The sequence below is a fragment of the Hemicordylus capensis genome, chromosome 5, assembly GCF_027244095.1.
Source record: "Hemicordylus capensis ecotype Gifberg chromosome 5, rHemCap1.1.pri, whole genome shotgun sequence".
Lineage (NCBI taxonomy): Eukaryota > Metazoa > Chordata > Lepidosauria > Squamata > Cordylidae > Hemicordylus > Hemicordylus capensis.
Window position 1 is genome coordinate 156,052,289 of NC_069661.1, and position 20,801 is coordinate 156,073,089.

Consider the following 20,801-nt stretch of genomic DNA (forward strand, 5'->3'; position numbering starts at 1 on the left):
ACTGCAGAGCATTCTATCCTCATGAGGCCACACGTTCTGTTCATGCAGGGCATTGTTGAGGCCTCTTGGGACTCATTGTTGCCCTATGTCAGTCTAATCCATGTTAACCACTGTTGTCCATGAGAATCTCAAACCTTACACACTCTTGGTTGTTCCAAGGGAAGACAAGTAATGGTGAAGATATTGGTCAAGCTGTCAGAGAAGTTTGCCTGTTATTTCTGATCTTATTACGGATGCCTGAAAACTTTCAAAGAATTCCCAGGGTTCCTTGGAATACAGTGTGAAAACTCCTGGTCTAGTGCTGCCTTTTAGGGCACATGATAAAACCAAACTACTTAGGTAGCTCATATTAATAAGACCATTGTAGATAAGGAGCCACTGTAATAACCTTCATGTGATTTAAAAATACATCATTTTAACACAAAAGGCTTATGTTTCTAGTAGTATTAAAAGTTCCTGCTCTCATTTGTACTCCTGAGTGCAGAATGTATTGGCTTAATTCAGCAATCCTCTGAAGTAATGTCATTCTATAATACTGCACTTGAACTTTCACTGCATGTGCTAGAGGCTAATAATAAAGAGGTATTTGTAGTGAGATGAATGTGGGAAAGAGGGTATATTCCATTTGGCTCAGCCAACCTCTCATCTGAGAGCATTTCTTTCTCTGTGTGTGTGGTATCTTCCAGCCTCTTCCACACAATTGCTGCAGAATTTAAGAAAAAGGTTGCTTCGTCTAATAGAATGTCAAAGGCTAATGCTTCCTGGAACACAATGGGCGGCTATAGGTTACCACTGTGGCATGATGTGTCACCATATCAGTTGATCCATTACAACATTAAGGATGGGAAATAAGTCCTGTTGAAAACAGCACTGCATTAAGTGTACGCCTGAACGGTACTGCTCGTTTGCGTGACAAGCTTTTATTTTTAAAACAACCCACATTGATTACTCATCTAGGGAGAGCAACACTGAGCATTAACAGACATTTGCCTGGAGGGCAGCACTTGTTTACACATTCTCTCCCCTTTTCATAGAGGCAGAATAAAATACGGTACCTTGGACTGGCATGTTGTGTATGAGCTCCTTCCTCCAGTGCCAGCTTAAGGCTTTGGAAGCCCTGGACACTTACGACAGGGGGGCCCTTGTGGTATTGCTGACATAAATTTGCATAAAATTTACATGCTAACTATATATTTATAAGATTCAAATTTAGACATAAACAGAAATGCAATTCACCATTGCTTTCTTATGAAGAAACGTTGACTGACTGCTTTCCCCCTTTACACTAGTGCATAACACATAGTTCATCAGCATTAGCTGACTGTTCAGTGACGATTTCATAGTCAGATGCGTAATCAGGGTGGGGCAGGCAGGGCACGTGGCCTAGGTGCCAGTTGCAGGGGGCGCAAAGTGCCTGCCATGCCCCACCCACTCCCTCAGCCACCACAATTTTTTTAAAAAAAATTTTTTTATTTTTTGTGAAAATCCCCCCCACTTCAAACCCAGCAGGCACCGCCAGGCGGGCCCTCTGCCACTCACCGCTGCCTGCCACGGGAGACTGTCCAATGACAGTCAAAATGAACATTTTGACTTCCCCTTCCCTCTGAAGCCCACTGTGTGTCTGAAATTGCACTGAAATTGTGCCCCCTTTCCAAACATCTGACACACATCTTTCAGATAACTTTACCATAATATCAGCTGAAAAATACAAGTCAAGCTTGTTAATCTTTTAATATTTCAAAAACTATATGGCAGTGGACATAGCCAGACCAAAAAATGCTAGAAAACTACAAATTTCAGTATGCTGGAGCTCATGAAATACCCAAATACTATGTGGAGGTATACTTGGAAAACTAAACAGAAGTGCCTATCTAATTCTCTACTATGCACTATAGCATCACTATTACATATGTTTTAAAAATAAATGGAGAATTTGACTTTTCCCAGATACTCTGAAAATAATTAAAGGATATGCAGAGTAAACTGTCTCACTGCTTGGAATATATTCTAGTATTTCAGACAGTTAAAATAAGAGAAAGAGAGCAAGAAACTCCCAGTGGGCCTTAAAACTAAGGATTTCACACTGATTCAAAGACAAACTCACCATTAATAGCCATATTATTAAGACATCATATTTAACTCACTTATCACAAGAAGCAAAGTAAGAGCAAATGAATACAATCCTAGCTCATAAGCTTCAGCTCAGCATTCACAAGCCCTGATTCTCTGTACATAGTGCCAATCTGAATATGTGTACAGTGACTTATATTAATCTTTTAAAAAAACAATTCACCTGTAGCCCCTTCGAGGGGCTTCCTAAAGGCCATGAGGGGGTCTGCAAAGGTTCCCCTTCCCCCTCTGGCCTCTAGGGCCTCGCAGGGACCATTTGAGCATGTGCAGTGGCCATTTTTAAAAATATTTTTTTTAAAAAATGACTGAAAACAAAATGGCCTCCGCGCATGCTCAAATGGCCTCTGCGAGGCCTGGCATGGCCTAGGGACTCACAGAGGCCATTTGAGCATGCACAGTGGCCATTTTGTTTTTGGTGGCCATTTTTAATTTTTTTAATTTTAAAAAATGGTGCCCCCCTTCAAGTGGCGCCCGGGGCATGTGCCCTGCCTGCCCCATCCTAGAGACGCCCCTGCTCCCACAAGTGCAATGGAGCAGCAGCAGTCTGGATGCTGACATAGATTCACATGTGGCTTGTCAGCATTAGTATCAACCAGTGTCTTTATGCCACCTTTATGCATTATATATTTTGTAAACATTCCTATGGCAAAATACATGTGTTGCTACATTGTATTCATGACAGAATCATGCCATCTTCTCCATAACTGGCCATTGATAGCCCCTGATATAGTTTGATTGATTGTTTGGTCAATAAAAGATATTACAAAAACAGCAAAAAATGCTAGTGCTGTTTCCTTTTAAGGAAATTGAAGTGTGCTTCTTGGACTGCCATGTAAGCATACTTGGAATCAGTGTCCTTGAAAGTATATTATGTGTACAAATAAGCCCTATTCACAAGTTACGTTCAATGCACAAACAATGGTACACTTCATATCTGTAGCCTGTGTTTGAGGGGCCTCTGCTCAGGTCCACCTTTTAAATGAATCCATGTACAAGCATTCACAGAAAAATGTGTACATGTGTAGCATCTGTAACATCTGAACATAATCTAACATCTGAATAAGGCTATAGATATAAATAAAATCAGAATTTATCTGATGGCATTTTCAGCTCAGTACAGAAAGGAGTGCTTACACATGCATTGTAGAATGTGGAGCTGGTTTTATCACCTTTTTGAGACAGAGGAAGCTACTTATGGATGTGGATTTTAAAACATCAGCACATGTGGGACAAGAAGTCCATATAGAGTTTTGTGACCCCTTCTTTGCATTTGTGCACCTTTTGGAAGTTTGGAACTCATGAAGCTATAAAATGAAGGAATTATTGAAAGAATAGTTGGTGCTTTTAGATTTTATGTATTAGCCCATATGAAATATTAACATAATGGGTATTATTGGTTATTTTAATGTGTATGTATATGTGAATTTTGATGATTTTAAGGATTTATGTATTGATTTGAGTATATATGTGGGTAATTCTAAAACAGTATATATTAAATATCCAGCAACTTTCATCCTTTGGTATGTTTTGAGAAAAATCCTTACAATATTAGGTTGCAGTTGAATGTGTCCCCTTAATGTCTTTTTACAGATTTATTTAATATTGCATACAGCAAAGGTTTTGTGCGGGTGGGTTCTTGTGGTGCAATATAGAGTTTCTATTGGACTCACCTAGGTCCTTCTTCTTTTTGATGCCATTCTTTCACCTGAAACATGTCCTTTATTTTTACTTATTTTTTGGGGGGGGACTCTTTAAAAAGTTGAAAAACTTCTGTGGAGAGGGGTGGGAAAGTTGGCCTCATGACTGTAAACTATGAGAGCAGGTCCGCCCTTCCCCGTGCCAGGGATGCACCTAGGCAATTGGGGTGCCTCCAGCGGCCACCCTGCGCCCACCACGCCATGCCTCTATTTTTTGTTTTTTTGTTTTTGCATAATTCAAGCCACCATGGCATGTGTGTGGCTGAGGGGTGGGCCGGGGGGAGAGCTGAGCAGGACTTGCCTCCACCCCCCCGGTGATGGTGACCGGAGTGACCACTCAGCCTGTCCATTCGGCCCAGAGGTTCTTGTTTACTGCGAGGTGCTACAGCGCACCGGTGCAGTTAAAATAGATTGCCACAAGCCCATGATGCCATGCGCTGGAGTGCCTCGCAGTTATCAAGAGCCACTGGGGTGAATAGACAAGCCCAGCGGTCACTTCAGACAACACCGGGGGAGCAGGCAGGCAAGTCTTGCTCACTCCCCAGCTGCCACTCCTCACTTAAATTATACAAAACAAAAACACCGGACGTACGGTGTGGCGAGGCAGGCACAGGCGGTTGCAGGAGGGGGCCCCCCCTGACCATTTGGAGTCTGCCCCTGGAGGCCATGGACCAGGGCCCCAATGTCCGGGGGTAAGAGCGCCTCTGCCCCCCCCCGCCCTACCAACCAGTCAATCCTCAAGGAAAAACATTCCGAGCAAAAAACACTCTGAGCAAAGTGACTTTCAACAGCAACTGAGTGCTTCCATATTTCTATGTGACACCTTTTTGCTTCCTGATAAAATAATATACTGGAGAGTAATTGCAGTGCTGTTGGTGGCAGCAGCAGCCAGAGGGGCAGGAAGTGAGGGGTACATACCAGCTGACAGAATGTCAACAAAACATTAAGCAAAAGCACTTCCAACAACAACATATGGTTTAACTATAGTGGCAGAAATAATAGCTGTAAGGAGGCAATCGCTCGAATGCCTAAAAATGTAAGAGTAGCATCTTTAGCGGGATTCATCCATCCCCTGTGGGGCCATGAGCTACCATGGTGGGTCTTTTCAGAGGACAGAGAGGAGGTCCCTTTGTCCAATGTTCATTTTAATGTGCAGTACATCAAACTATATGCAGCAGAAACTAAGATTTTGTACAGTTGGGCCTATTGAGTTTAATAAGGATGTGGGTTGTTTCCTAAGAAGAAACAGAGGGGGCGGGGATAATTGTTTGCTTTCCATTGTCATAACCTTATACAAAAAGTACATTATAGCCTTCTGTTGCACCCTCTCATTCTTTGTGGGCCATCTTCATTTTTGTGTGCTTCCCCTCTTTCTTTGTCCTTCTTATTTCCCCTCCCTCCCTCTGGGTCACTTTTGATTCATTTGCCTTTTTCCTTCTGTAAGCAAATTCTGAAGGAAGGGGATGCTTGTGGGTAGGGGTGGGCTGCAGCCGCTGCTTGTGCAGTTGGACACAAAGTTTATAATAAACCTGCATGCTTCCTCTGTAACATGTAAGAATGCAAAGGCAACAGCCGCACCCACTGCATGTCCCCAGCATCTGGGATTCTGCCTGTGCACCTGGAGGTTCTCTATAGCCATCATGACTAATAGCCAGAGAGGGATTTCTCCTCCTCCGTGAATGTTTCTAACCCCCTTTCAAGGCCATCTAAGCCAGTGGTCATCACCGCATCTAGAGGTGGTGAGTTCCACAAGTTAATTAGCTTTCTTTTTGTGTATTCTGAACAGAGACGGGCCTCAGTGCTGAATGTGATTTAGAGAAATTTCCTAGCTAAAGGACTTCAGCAAGTGGAAATCTAATCTAAGTGATTAGGTGGGAAATTAGCTGGGGACATGCAATGGATGTGGCTGTTGCCTTTGCCCTCTTACATGTTACAGAGGACTCATACAAGGCTTATTATAAACTTTGTGTCCAACTGTACAAGCAGCAGCTGCAGCCCACCCCTATCCACAAGCATCCCCTTCCTTCACAATTTGTTAACAGAAGGGGAAGGTCAAATGAATGGAAAGTGATATGTGGGGAGCAGGGAGGGCAGGACTGGGATGACTCGCCCCTGGTGCTCTGACACTTTGAGCTGCACCCCCAAGACAGTGTTTGGATTCAAACCAGAGCCAGCATGACCAGTAACAGTAACTTGTGACTTCACAGTCAGCCACAGAATTCTGCCATCATGGTTCCCCTTGGAAACCTGCAAAGATTCTGCAGCAGGCTCACTTGGCAGCATTTTAGATTAGCTGAAGCATCTTCGATAAATTGGCTGTCTTCGGCTGTCAGTTTATTAGCAGCTTATCTGCTTAGTTGTCAAGATGGGTGGCTGTTGGTCATGTGTGGCCTGCAGGTAAGTCTCTGGCATGGTGGGTGAAGCAAAATCTAATGGCGGTGTGGACTTGGTTTTTAAAGATGCCCTTCCGTTGTTTTAGCCTGTCTGGGCAGAGAACTGAAGCCCAGCTTGCTGTGTTCACACATGTTTGTGCTCCCTGTGGGAACTTCAGTGGTCACAAGTTCACCACCACTATTCACACCACACAGCTTCTCCTTGAAATGCAGGCAGCCCTCGAAGGTCAACTGCTTGGCTGATTTCCACTGTGTTTCTTAAGCTTGGAGGTCCTAGACCGGTGAAGCTGTATCACTCAGGAGCTACTGGCTGGCTCCTGTGGGCCCACTTGGGGGGTTGTGGGGAAATCCTGCCCACCAGTTGAAGCTGACTTCAAAAGCTGCCCCCCAGCACCCTCATGTTATTTCCAAGAACATGCCTAACCTTTTCTTCTTTCATGTTCCCATAGGTCTCACCCAGAGGCAGAACCAAAGTGAGTTGCTCTCTTCTCTACCCTTGACTCCTCTTAATGCTTTTGGCTCTGGTGTGGCCAGCTGAAGGGATGGGGGGGGGAGTGATGAGGGGGAGGTGTTCAGACATAGCCCAAACCCAGGTGTGGCATATATTGCCTCATCAAGGTGAGCCCATCTCCTTTCCATGTTCAGAATGCCAGTAATTGGCTGCTGAATCAAATGCCAATTTCATCAACTGTCCCCTTGATACCTTTGGCAGGCTGCCTCCCTCCTATTTAAAACACAAAACAGCAGGTATGTGTCCCTTGTGGGGGGGGGGAACTACACTGGAGAGGGGTGGGAAAGCTGGCCTCATGACTGTGAACTATGAGAGCAGGCCCACCCCCCACCCCGCCACAACCAGTCAATCCTCAATGAAAAATACTCTGAGCAAAAGGCAGTGAGTGACATTCAACGGCAATTACATTCACTGCTCCCAACTATGGAATCATCCAAAATTAGCAGGGCCAGCTAGAAGGATTAGGGGAGAGGACATACTGCATGTGAATTAAAATTAGAGGAAGGGCACATACTAATAATACCCCTAGTAATACTAGTAATACCCCTAGTATTACTGGGGGAGGAGATCCTCTCTTTCCTGTGATTTGCTATTAAGAATATTTCTCCTTATCTCTGCAGGGATGAAGATGAAATGGGGGCACTGATAGGTAAGTGGATGATGAGAGTGCCTGCTTCTCCTCAGGGCTCCCCAGACCCCCAGGGAAAGCCTCCTTGGAGAACTGTTTCTCTTAGACAATGGAGAGAGATAGGCAGACATCCATCTGATGGATGGATAGCAGGAGGGCAGGTTCAGCCACCTCTATCCTTTGCTGTTGATGCAGCCGAAAGTGTTAGAGGAGACTGGGGGGGGGGTGGGCTCTGTGAGTCACATCTAGCTATCCTCCATTCGAGGAGGAGATGGGGAAAGGGCTGTGGCAGCAGGCAGGTAGGTTTGGTCATTCTCCTTTAGAGGTTGTGCACTTTTGAAAAAGTCCTGCAAGAACCCTTTGCCCACACCCAGCCCCAAAACATCCTCTGGGTCTTTTTCTCCCTGCATTCAAGAAGAGGAAGCTAATTATTTCCAAAGTATCTCATTTTTTGACAATTACATGGGTCAAGATGGAATTGGAGGATCACCTGAAAACAAGGGCAACATTTCCTGGCCAATGTGCTCTGAGCTTGGTCCAAAGAGACTCTTTCTTTCTCCGACCACAGTTTTCTACCTCTAGGAGCCAGGCCCGCATTCCTGAGATCACAGCTATGCTTCCTGCTTATGGCATCCAGGCAGATTTTCAAGACCCCCCACCCCACTAGGACAAGAGGCTGTAACTGGGGGTTGGTTCGTGAACCAGAGATAGTCCATGTCAACCATCAGCTCCCATTCTGCTCAAAGGAGAAGCTTCTTTCCTCACACAGAAGGGAGAGCCCATAGCCCAGTAGTGGAACAATTGCTTTGCATGAACAAGGTCTCCTGTTGAGACTTCATCATCTTCTGTTAAAGGATTTTAGCTAGCTAGGAAAAGGCCTCTGCCCAAGAGTGGCTGCCAGCCAGAGTAGCGCAAAGAGAGCCAAGAGTATGACTTGGTAGAAGGCAGCTGCACTTGTATGTACAGCAGACAGAGCCTGGCCATTGCATTCCCTTCTGAAGTGTACTAGGTGAGGGCTGTCTTGCCAGTCAGTGCTATGCAATGTACTCCTCTTCATTCCTTGCTTGGTTCCTTGGGTGGCCCACCTCACCCACAATCCCAGGCTACTTCCCAGCTGGCTAACCTAGGCAGAAAAGGGAGGCCATTTCTATCAGGCCTACAAGCCACGATCATTTCCTGATTCCTGCTTTATTTCCTCTCTTTCAGGTCATCCCAGAAACCCAACCCATGTTGCACCATTTTCTGGGGGACTCCCCAATGTTTTGGGGGACACTCTGGGGAAAGAGCTCATTGAGGAACCCTCCATACCAGAACCCCTTCCAGCACCTCGCATCACCAACAACATCCTGGGGGAAGAGCTCACTGAGGAACCCTCTGTGACAGAACCCCTTCCAGAACCTCGCATGACCAATGACATCCTGGGGGAAGAGCTCATTGAGGAACCCTCCATGCCAGAACCCCTTCCAGCACCTCGCATCACCAATGACACCATGGGGGAAGAGCTCATTGAGGAACCCTCCATGCCAGAACCCCTTCCAGCACCTCGCATCACCAACAACACCCTGGGGAAGAGCTCACTGAGGAACCCTCTGTGACAGAACCCCTTCCAGAACCTCGCATGACCAATGACATCCTGGGAGAAGAGCTCATTGAGGAACCCTCCATGCCAGAACCCCTTCCAGCACCTCGCATCACCAATGACACCATGGGGGAAGAGCTTATTGAGGAACCCTCCATGCCAGAACCCCTTCCAGAAACTCGCATCACCAACAACACCCTGGGGAAAGAGCTCATTGAGGAACCCTCCATGCCAGAACCCCTTCCAGCACCTCGCATCACGAACGACATCCTGGGGGAAGAGCTCACTGAGGAACCCTCTGTGACAGAACCCCTTCCAGAACCTCGCATGACCAATGACATCCTGGGGGAAGAGCTCATTGAGGAACCCTCCATGCCAGAACCCCTTCAAGCACCTCGCATCACCAATGACACCCTGGGGGAAGAGCTCATTGAGGAACCCTCCATGCCAGAACCCCTTCCAGAAACTCGCATCACCAACAACATCCTGGGGGAAGAGCTCATTGAGGAACCCTCCATGCCAGAACCCCTTCCAGCACCTCGCATCACCAATGACATCCTGGGGGAAGAGCTCATTGAGGAACCCTCCATGCCAGAACCACTTCCAGCAACTTGCATCACCAACGACATCATGGGGGAAGCGCTCACTGAGGAACCCTCCATGCCAGAACCCCTTCCAGAAACTCGCATCACCAACGACATCATGGGGGAAGCGCTCACTGAGGAACCCTCCATGCCAGAACCCCTTCCAGAAACTCGCATCACCAATGACATCATGGGGGAAGCGCTCACTGAGGAACCCTCCATGCCAGAACCCCTTCCAGAAACTCGCATCACCAATGACATCATGGGGGGAGCGCTCACTGAGGAACCCTCCGTGCCAGAACCCCTTCCAGCACCTTGCATGACCAATGACTTCCTGGGCAAAGTGCTCATTGAGGAACCCTCCGTGCCAGAACCCCTTCCAGCAACTCACATCACCAATGACATCATGGGGGAAGCGCACACTGAGGAACCCTCCGTGCCAGAACCCCTTCCAGCACCTCGCATCACCAATGACATCATGGGGGAAGCGCTCATTGAGGAACCCTCCGTGCCAGAACCCCTTCCAGCACCTCGCATCACCAATGACATCCTGGGGGAAGAGCTCATTGAGGAACCCTCCGTGCCAGAACCCCTTCCAGCACCTCGCATCACCAATGACATCATGGGGGAAGCGCTCACTGAGGAACCCTCCATGCCAGAACCCCTTCCAGCAACTCACATCACCAATGACATCATGGGGGAAGCGCTCACTGAGGAACCCTCTGTGCCAGAACCCCTTCCAGCAACTCACATCACCAATGACATCATGGAGGAAGAGCTCATTGAGGAACCCTCCGTGCCAGAACCCCTTCCAGCAACTCACATCACCAATGACATCATGGGGGAAGCGCTCACTGAGGAACCCTCCGTGCCAGAACCGCTTCCAGCACCTCGCATCACCAATGACATCATGGGGGAAGAGCTCATTGAGGAACCCTCCGTGCCAGAACCCCTTCCAGCAACTCACATCACCAATGACATCATGGGGGAAGCGCTCACTGAGGAACCCTCTGTGCCAGAACCCCTTCCAGCAACTCACATCACCAATGACATCATGGGGGAAGAGCTCATTGAGGAACCCTCCGTGCCAGAACCCCTTCCAGCAACTCACATCACCAATGACATCATGGGGGAAGCGCTCACTGAGGAACCCTCCGTGCCAGAACCGCTTCCAGCACCTCGCATCACCAATGACATCATGGGGGAAGAGCTCATTGAGGAACCCTCCGTGCCAGAACCCCTTCCAGCAACTCACATCACCAATGACATCATGGGGGAAGCGCTCACTGAGGAACCCTCCATGCCAGAACCCCTTCCCGCACCTCGCATCACCAATGACATCATGGGGGAAGAGCTCATTGAGGAACCCTCCGTGCCAGAACCCCTTCCAGCAACTCACATCACCAATGACATCATGGGGGAAGCGCTCACTGAGGAACCCTCCATGCCAGAACCCCTTCCAGCACCTCGCATCACCAATGACATCATGGGGGAAGAGCTCACTGAGGAACCCTCCATGCCAGAACCCCTTCCAGCAACTCACATCACCAATGACATCATGGGGGAAGAGCTCATTGAGGAACCCTCCGTGCCAGAACCCCTTCCAGCACCTCGCATCACCAATGACATCCTGGGGGAAGAGCTCATTGTGGAACCCTCCGTGCCAGAACCCCTTCCAGCACCTCGCATCACCAATGACATCATGGGGGAAGCGCTCACTGAGGAACCCTCCATGCCAGAACCCCTTCCAGCACCTCGCATCACCAATGACATCATGGGGGAAGTGTTCATTGAGGAACCCTCCGTGCCAGAACCCCTTCCAGCACCTCGCATCACCAATGACATCATGGGGGAAGCTCTCACTGAGGAACCCTCCGTGCCATTACCCCTTCCAGCACCTCGCATCACCAATGACATCCTGGGGGAAGAGCTCACTGAGGAACCCTCCGTGCCAGAACCCCTTACAGCACCTCTCATCACCAATGACATCCTGGGGGAAGCGCTCATTGAGGAACCCTCCGTGCCATTACCCCTTCCAGCACCTCGTATCACCAATGACATCCTGGGGGAAGAGCTCATTGAGGAACCCTCCGTGCCAGAACCCCTTCCAGCACCTCGCATCACCAATGACATCATGGGGGAAGCCCTCACTGAGGAACCCTCCGTGCCATTACCCCTTCCAGCACCTCGCATCACCAATAACATCATGGGGGAAGCGCTCACTGAGGAACCCTCCATGCCAGAACCCCTTCCAGGACCTCGCATCACCAATGACATCATGGGGAAAACTCTCATTGAGGAACCCTCCATGCCAGAACCCCTTCCAGCACCTCGCATCACCAATGACATCATGGGGGAAACGCTCACTGAGGAACCCTCCATGCCAGAACCCCTTCCAGCACCTCGCATCATGAACGACATCCTGGGGGAAGAGCTCATTGAGGAACCCTCCATGCCAGAACCCCTTCCCGCACCTCGCATCACCAATGACATCATGGGGGAAGAGCTCATTGAGGAACCCTCCGTGCCAGAACCCCTTCCAGCAACTCACATCACCAATGACATCATGGGGGAAGAGCTCATTGAGGAACCCTCCGTGCCAGAACCCCTTCCAGCAACTCACATCACCAATGACATCATGGGGGAAGCGCTCACTGAGGAACCCTCCATGCCAGAACCCCTTTCAACACCTTGCATCACCAGTGACCTACTGGGGAAAGTGCTCATTGAGGATACCTCAGTGCCAGGTCCTGCCATCCTCACAGACACTCCAAAGGAAGGAGCTTCTGTGTCAGAGCCCTTACTAGAGCCTTCCATTGCTGATAATCATCTTCAGCATGAAGTAGAACTCCTCAAAGGGTTACAGCATGACGATGTCCAGCAGTGTAAGTATTGCGACACCTCAGAAACCCTTTGCGTATACACCCAGCACAAAGATCAGCTGCAGTTTTGATACCCAGCCCAGATGATGGACTAAGCCCTAACACTGCCCTTTTTGCAAGTCACCAGCACTCAGCCTGGTCAGCACATACAACATTTTTTCCTTTTTGTTCTCTTTGTTGCAGAACTGAGGGTTCGCCGCATTTCCCAACAGTTCCCTCGTTCTCTCCAGGCCATCAACCTGCAAATTGGACAAGTGCGGACAAGGCTCATCCGCTGTGAAGTTCGGCTGCAGGGAAAGGGAAGGTATGTTCACAGCATGCCCCTGAAATTGCTGCTGGGCTAAGAACGGCTCTTTTGTTTATTTCATGTTGAAATGCTTGATTTGAGTCTGCATCTAAGGTTTCAGGGGGGAGGCCTGTGAGTGGGTTGTCAGTGCTTGCTGAAGTGTTCCTTCGTTTTCTGTCTTTCATGTGTCCAAGCTCCAGTGCCTGTAATCCAAGCAACTTCTCAGAGTGAGCAGTGAGGGCAAGTGATGGTGGGTGTGGTAGGATGTCAGCCTTTGCAGCTGACCTCCTGCTGCTTCTCTCTTGCAGATGTTCCTGCAGGCCCTGCTGCATTTCTCCAGCCCTCTGGGTCTGATTCATCATTGTCCTCTGCCTCCCTTGAGGTTGCCTCCATCCCACCCTCCACCTCCACCTCTTCCCTCCTCCTGCACCCCTCTCCACATCCTCCTCCTTCCCCACTTCCTCTGGAGCCGGACCTCAGCAATGTGAAAGAAACTCTTCAGAGTTTGGTAGAGATGCAGGTCCATCAGCTGCGTGACCGTAAGTCTCACAGAGGCAGCACTCCATAACCTCTACCTTTTCCATCCTCATTGTGATTTTACAATCTAAAAAACTTATAGTCTAAAAACAGAGGCAGGGATACAATAGAAGAAGTAGAGGGAAGCTGAGGTGGGGGCAAGTGGGGGAAAGATGTGTATGTATTTCAGCTGCACCTCCTTAGGACCAGGGAGGCCCAGGTTTGAATTCTCATCCAGTCATGAAACTCTCTGGGTGACTTTGGGCCAGTCACTTGTCCCACAGCCTAACTTACCTCTTAGGGTTATTGTGAGGAAAAAATAACCATGTATAAACCTCCCTGAGCTGCTGGAGGAAGAGCAGAATATGAATGCTAAAAGGAAAACAAATATCAGCCCTTTTGAGTTTAAGCTGAGATGAAACAAGAAACCAAGGAGGATGATATACAATTGTGCATATTGCAAATCCTCCTTATAGAGTTATCAATGTACATGGGCAAAAGTTCCCTGCCACCAGGAGCATACAGTCTAAAGTTTGGCTTTGGAGAGAGAAGGGAGGAAGAAGAGGAATGGGAGAGGAAAGCATAAGGGGCATTCAGTTCAAGCCGATGGAGCTGCCTCTACTGAGGCATTACGCCAAAGGCTGCGCAGTGGAGGTGGGTTTTCAGGTATCATTGGAGGGATAGGAGAGCGATGAGGGGCCACATCTGAGTGGCTGTTCCAGACCCAAGGGTCAGCGAGAGGGAAGAGAAAGTTGTTTTAGAGAGCAGGAGACCTTCAGGTGGCTCCTGAAGACAGAGAAGCTGGAAGAGCAAAAATCAACCTGACGAGGTGCAAGTTCACCGGGGGGGGGGGGGACATAGCCATGGAGGGTTTTCAAGACAGAGAGGAGGAGTCTGTGCTGGGCATGGAAGGGGACTAGAAGTCCGTGCAGGGACTGACATGGTGGAGGACAGGCCCCTTCACCCTGTTTGTTTTCTCTCCTTCAAGGCCAAAGAGACCTCCACAGCTGCCAGGAATACTTACAAAGCTTCAAGGCACTGAGGGGACAGTTGAGGCGGCTAAGGAGCAGACTGGCCAGGGTGGAAGCCACTATGGGGATCGTGGTTCCTCCAAGGGAGCTGGATGTTGCTGAGGAAGAAGGGGAAGGCAAATTAAAAGAGACAACTGTGCTACTATTTACATAAGTAGCAATAAAATACTGTGTATATATTTTTTAAAAATTAAATATTTGTTTTAATAGGATGTAGAGATAGAACAGCAATAAAACTAGCATATTTCTTGTTTAAAAAATTAAAATGTTTTATTTTAAAGAAAATACATTTGTCTTGCTTTGAATATTCTTTGGGTAGAGTTGGGTAAAAAGGTCTTTGGGTCAAACTCATCTACAGAAAAGACTCTCTTGGCCAGTCCACTCAGGGCCAAGAGATGTTTGAGAGGTTCAAGATGTAGCTCAAGATAGACAGTTCCTTGCCAGGAGGCTCATACAGAGCTTGTCTGCCCCAACATGTATGGCTAGGAGGCTGGATTTTGGCCCTGAAGAGGGATCTGCCCCGTGTGGAAGAGGATGGAATGGTGATGCGGAAGAGGAAGCTTGATTTAGGGCAGGGCTTCACAACTCCAGCCCTCCAGCTGCTGTTTGGCTACAGTTCCCATCAACCCTGACTATTGGCTTTTTACTATCTAAAAAGGCCTGTTGCTTGTTTCATGGCAGAAAATTACAAAAACTTCTGGAACAAACAATATTATATTCATTCATTCATGTATAAATGCACTTATGTTCAAGTTGTTTTGCAACCCAGAAGGTCTGAGAGAGAACTGTGAAGCATGTGTTGTGCTTTTATTTTATTTTATTTTTCTTGTGTGTGAACTGCTCTCCAATAACTTGCAGGGACTTCAGGGTACATCTGGCCAACATGTGAATGCAGAACCTCCATTCCAGAGGAGATTTGTGTTAAAGGGCTTTAAAAGCCTCATGTGAAAAACCTCCTGGAATCAAACTTTACTGAATTTGTTCAAGAATTCTGAGAAAACAAACATAGGCTCACCCTGCATGGTTGAAAGTCTCCTTTGCTAATCTGCAGCGAGGAGGCCATTTTAATAATTAGTGTTTCTGGTGTGTTCTAGGCATTAAAAGTAGCACAAATATATAGTACTCAATGTATATCACTATATATTGTGAAGTGTCCATGTGTGTATTCAGTGAAATGTATCTCTAGGCAGCATACTTATTTTGAAATATCAGACTTAAATCCTTGGGGGTCTGGGGTGCGTGGAGGCTCTGGACATTGAGGGGCTGGTGGCCCATTTTAAAATCTCATCTTGGTCCATTCCAACCTTGCTATGCCCCTGGCGGTCACTACACATGGGTTTCTGCACAACACCTGCACAGAAGAAACTTCCATGTAGAAAATGTGTCTCTTGTAAACTGACCTTGAATTTTCCATCCATGACTGGGATATCTGAGAGTTAGAGTCAATAATAAAAGAACAGCACACTGCTTGTGACAGGAAGGGGCAAATTACAATGATTTCTTGGTCTGGCAGGGGCTGGTTTTGGCCCTGGCAGAACTTGGCTGTCTGCTTCTGTTGCAAATTCCTCTGTCTAGTGTGGCAAACTAATGTATCCTCCTTCCTCTTGGTGTCAAAGTAAGCACTAGTGTGGTGAATGCACATATACCCCATCATGAGCCAACAGTCATCATAAGACAAAGGCTGGCAGGAATCATTCACTGGTTTATAGACACACACACACACACACACGCACCCACCACCTTCTTCTTCCCCTATTTTGCTAGTGGCTATTGGGGCAGGTGATCCTCTAGTCTAGGACAAAGTCATGTTTTTTAAAAAGCATGATATGAGACAGAGAAAATGACACTTGGAATCCTCACATAACTCCTGACTGTTGTTCTAAGTCTTTTACAGAGATGGCTCATGTTTTCAGGTTTTGATCAACAACCATGCCTGGATGGTACAATGTTTTAACAGGGATTTCCTTTTAACAGGGATTTCCAGATATTGCTGACTACAAGTCCCATCATTCCTGTTTGGACAAGGGTGCAATTTCAGTGCTTGCCCTAGGCACTATTTTCCCTAGATACGCCTCTGGCCGCAGCTGCACACCCCTCACTTGCGCAGGTGTGATTCTGAGTTGGGGCGGGCAGGCGCTCTCTGATTGGCTGCGAGCCTGCGGAGAGCGTGCACGGCACCCACCCCACCCCCAGGAGCCCCTGCCCCCAGTGATCAGCACTTGCTGCTTATTTTCAAGCAGTGTTTGCTGCCTGAAAGCCTCTATTTCCCTTTCTCTCCCCCCAGAGAGGGAGAGAAAGGGAGAATAGAGGCTTTCTGGCAGCAAGCCTGCCTGAAATGAGACTGAAGAGCTCGCTTGGGCTCTAAGAAGCTCGAGGCCACACTCCCTTTGCACATGGCCACGCCCTTTTGTGACATCACAAAAGACTTTGGAATGCTCTCCCAGTGGCCATTCGCTCCTCGGACTCCATCACGGCTTTTAGAAAGCTTGTTAAAACTTGGCTTTTTATCCAGGCTTTTACATAATCATTTTTACTGCTGCTTCTATGTGTTTTTACCTGTTGTATCATTTTTATGCTTGTATTTTATAGATTTTAAATTTGGTTTGTTTTAATATTTTTTAGCTTAATACTTTTATTGTCTTTTTATTGTATGTTTTAACTTTTGTAAACCGCCTTGGGGTTGTCTTTTAACGAAAGGCGGTATATAAATGCAACAATAAATAAATAAATAAATAAATAAAATAAAATCACACGCAGGGGTGTGTGGCCTCGAGCGCCTTAGAGCTCAAGCAAACTCCTCGGTCTCTCATTTCAGGCAGGCTTGCTGCCTGAAAGCATCTATTTTCCCTTTCTCTCCCTTTCTGGAGAGGGGAATAGATGCTTTCAGGCAGCAAATGCTGCTTGAAAATAACCAGCAAATGTTGCTGGCGGAGGTCCTAGTAGCCCATGCATGGGGGCTGGGATCGTACTGGCTGGAAGTAGCGCCCACGGGCTCACACGCTACTTCCAGCCAAGAAGGGAAAAGGGGTGGCAGCTTCCTGTGAGCTTAGGTTCAGAGGCATCAAGATTCCTCGCATCTCCCACCTTCAGCATGGAAAGTGAGCTGTTTTCTTTTACTGTAAAGCAGACATTTTACTGTAAAGCATTTGGCGGAAGCAGAGAGAGGTAAACAAAATTTGATTATTTCCTTCTTCCCACTGCTCTGCTTTCCAGCCATGGCAATGGATGCTTGAAGTGAGAAGGATTGGGGTGGCAACGGTGTGGTGGGAGGAAGAAAGGGGATTGTAATAAAGAAAAACTTAAAGGAAGTTGTGAGAGGAAGGGCAGGGGTGGATCTGGGTGGAAGATCTGCTTTTTCTTGCAGTTGAAGCTGCAGCATATTTACTCTGAAGTAGGTCCCATTCACTTCAAGGGGACTTGAACTTGATTCCTCTGTGTGTTTGTGTGTGTGTTTACTCCGAAGAAAATCCAACTATGGTCTGTGAGGCTAACTTCCAGGTAAGTGTGTGTGAAGTTGGAACCTCCTCAGCTCTAGTAAAAATGCATCTGATTGCAAGCAAAAGAGGCAGGGATTCTTCTGCAGCATCCCAGCTGAACTGGTTTCTTTAAGCACCCTGACCCCATTCTTGAACACTAGACAAGAGGAAGAAAAATTGATTATGAATATGAGTTTTCTCAAGGGTGGAAAAAAAATTAGAGCCAGACATGCCCCGTGGTTTTCTGTTTTGTTTGGGATCTTACTCTGCTGCAACCCAATCCATGTGTGATACCTTGGGGAAAGAAGTCCTCATGTTCTAGTTGAAAGAACATCATTTTCCTCTCCTTTAACGTTCTGGAATGGGGTGGTGGCAGTACTGCAACGAGTTGGGGGGGCGGGCTGGAGGGGAGTGGTCCCTCTAGTTTTTTTCATCTCTGTGTGGAATGAGTTTTGTTTTGGGCGGCAGTATCAAGGCACTGTGTGCACAGATGCATTCAGAATCAGCGCCTTCCCCCTCGCGTCCTCTGCCTTCATTTGCTGTTGCATGCTAGAGATGGGGGTGGGATGGCAGAGAGAAGCCAAACCAGGCATTCAGGTGTGCATTTCTTTCATGCCTTTACACCTTTGAGGGGTTGCAGATAGAACTGCAAGCCTTTTGGGTGGGAACTAGATCATGTCTGTGCTCCGCATAGTATTAGTGTAGCATAGCATAGCAGTTATCTGAAAGATGAGTGTCAGATGTTCGGACGGAGGCGCAATTTCAGTTCTTGCCCTAGGCGCTATTTTCTCTAGATACGGCTCTGTTCATAGTACAATGAATGTGCTGCTAAAACATGAGGAACAAAAAGATTGAAAACACTGGCCGATCTCCTGACCAAATTACTTAATAGTACTACTTGGGAGTTAGGAAGAACTACTACATTTCAATAGGACTTCTTTATCAAGTATTAAATTTCAATAGGACTTCCTCTAGTAAATGTAGACAGGATGTCAGTAACTATATTCAGATCTTATAGCAAACAAAACTACTTTAATGATTTTATCACAGTTCAGCAACAGAGCTAAATGCTGGCAATTGTCCTGTGGAGCCAAATTATTCATGATGTTAAATGTCATTTCCAGGTAGCTCCTCAAGAGCTGACAGTCTCTCCTCCCTGTTTTGGTAAACTCTGGCTTCCTCTAAAAGCAATGAAAGCAGAGTATTGACAAGCATTTGGTATTAGGAGGGGAAACCTGGCCTCTGATTGAATCAGCCAAGGCATGCCAATACTGAACCAGTATAAAAGCTGCCTAGCACAAGGCACCCAGCCTGCTGAATTCTCTGCATTCATAATTAAGTGAGAGTGTCAATACTCCACTGCCACTCTCTTTGCTAGAGTTCATGACACAGCAGAAGAGTCTTTAATATTAAAGTGTTTTCTGAGAAATAGGGAAAAAACACTCCAGAATGTAATCATGGCCAAGTCCTAAATCAATTAGGCAGATTTGGCACAATAGTGCCCTTTTGTTTTGGACTTCCTCTGCATAGACACTACCATACTCTCTCTAAGTCTGGTACCTGGAATTTCCCTGCTATCCCCTTTTAATGTCTGAATTCTATCTATCTATCTATCTATCTATCTATCTATCTATCTATCTATCTATCTATCTATCTATCTATCTATCTAATTTATATACTGTGTACAGAATTAAAACAAAATATAATATAAAACATTAAAATTCAAAAAAGATAAAAATAATAGATAAAAACACATTAAAATTTAAAGATTTAGTCTCAGTTGAAGGCCTGGGAAAATAGGTTTGTCTTCAGGGTCCTCCTAAAAGCAAACAGAGAAGGAGATGCTCTTATTTCAGCAGGGAGCACGTTCCAAAGCCCTGGGGCAGCCACAGAGAAGACCCCATCCCGAGTTGCCACCAACCAAGTCGGCAGCAACTGTAACCGGACCTCTCCAGATGATCTTAATAGGTGACAGGGATCATGACAGTGAAGGCACTCTCTTAAGTATCCTGGACCTAAGCCATTACAGGCTTTATAGGTAATAACCAACACTTCGTATTTTGTTCAGAAACATATTGGCAGCCAGTGCAGTTCCTTTAGAATCTGTGTTATATGGTCCCTTCAGGTAAACCCAGAGACCAATCTTGCTGCCGCATTCTGTACCAATTGTAGTTTCTGATCTACATACAAATCAGCCCCATGTAGAGTACATTACAATAGTCAAGCCTAGAGGTTACCAGCATATGTACAACCATTTAAAGGTCATTTGTCTCCAGAAATGGCATATCAGCTGAAGCTGATAAAATGCACTCCTGGCCACTGCCTCAACCTGGGAAACCAGTGAGAGTTTGGGATCCAGGAGCACTCTCAGACTACAAATCTGATCTTTTAGTGGGAGTGTAACCACATCCAGAACAGGCAGATCTAAACCATCTCTCTGATCCCGACCCCCTATAGACAGTATCTCTGTCTTGTTTGGATTCAACTCTATCCAGCCCAATATTGCCTCCAGGATGGTCATGCCATTTCCTGTTGAAGTTGGTATGGAGAAATAGATATGGGTGTTGTCAGCATATTGATAGCATCCCAACCAAACTTCCTGATTATCTCTCCCAGTGGTTTCATGTAGATTTTAAAAAGCATTGGAGACAGTATGGAGCCTTGTGGAACCCCACACTTTAGTTCTTGATTTTTAGAGCAACAGTCTCCAAGTGACACCATCTGTAATCTGCTGGAGAGGTAGGGACGGAACCACTGTAAAACAGTGCCATTCAAGCGACTCAGCAGGTTTCCCCACCTTTGGAACTTTGCAGAGGATAAAACCCTACAAAAGGTCCTGTCCCCTAGACAAAAGTGCTAGACCTGTTTGCCTTCTGTGGGACTGCATGGGGGTTTTGTGGCATATACTGCCTACTGTTACCAGAGGCTTGTCCAGCAGAGCACAGGTTTGTTTCCCACCCAGTTTCCCTAAGTTGAATCACTGGGCTGTTGAGTCCCTACACTGAAACACTACATTGAAACACCAGAACAGCTGAGCTGAAATTACCATTTTTTGAGCATTTCTTGCATGGGCTTGTTGTGTGGAGAC

The 20,801-nt window shown here is 46.9% G+C and overlaps 2 protein-coding genes across 3 annotated transcripts; both read left to right on the forward strand.

Moving 5' to 3' along the window:
- Window positions 1-5,893: 5,893 nt before the first annotated feature.
- LOC128325942 (magnetosome-associated protein MamJ-like) lies at window positions 5,894-8,954 on the forward strand. Its single transcript, XM_053251878.1, has 4 exons — window positions 5,894-6,224; window positions 6,670-6,693; window positions 7,352-7,380; window positions 8,566-8,954. The coding sequence occupies exons 1-4, from the start codon at window positions 6,193-6,195 to the stop codon at window positions 8,952-8,954; spliced, it is 474 nt and encodes a 157-aa protein (XP_053107853.1). The 5' UTR covers window positions 5,894-6,192.
- A 23-nt stretch (window positions 8,955-8,977) lies between these two features.
- On the forward strand, window positions 8,978-14,522 carry LOC128325941 (titin-like). Of its 2 annotated transcripts, XM_053251877.1 has the most exons (4): window positions 8,978-12,407; window positions 12,588-12,917; window positions 12,999-13,229; window positions 14,195-14,522. In XM_053251877.1, coding segments are annotated over exons 1-2 (3,432 nt in total). In that variant the 3' UTR covers window positions 12,590-12,917; window positions 12,999-13,229; window positions 14,195-14,522. The 2 variants fall into 2 exon arrangements, with proteins under 2 accessions (XP_053107852.1, XP_053107851.1); XM_053251876.1 differs by having other exon boundaries at window positions 12,588-13,229.
- The last annotated feature ends 6,279 nt before the right edge of the window (window positions 14,523-20,801 follow it).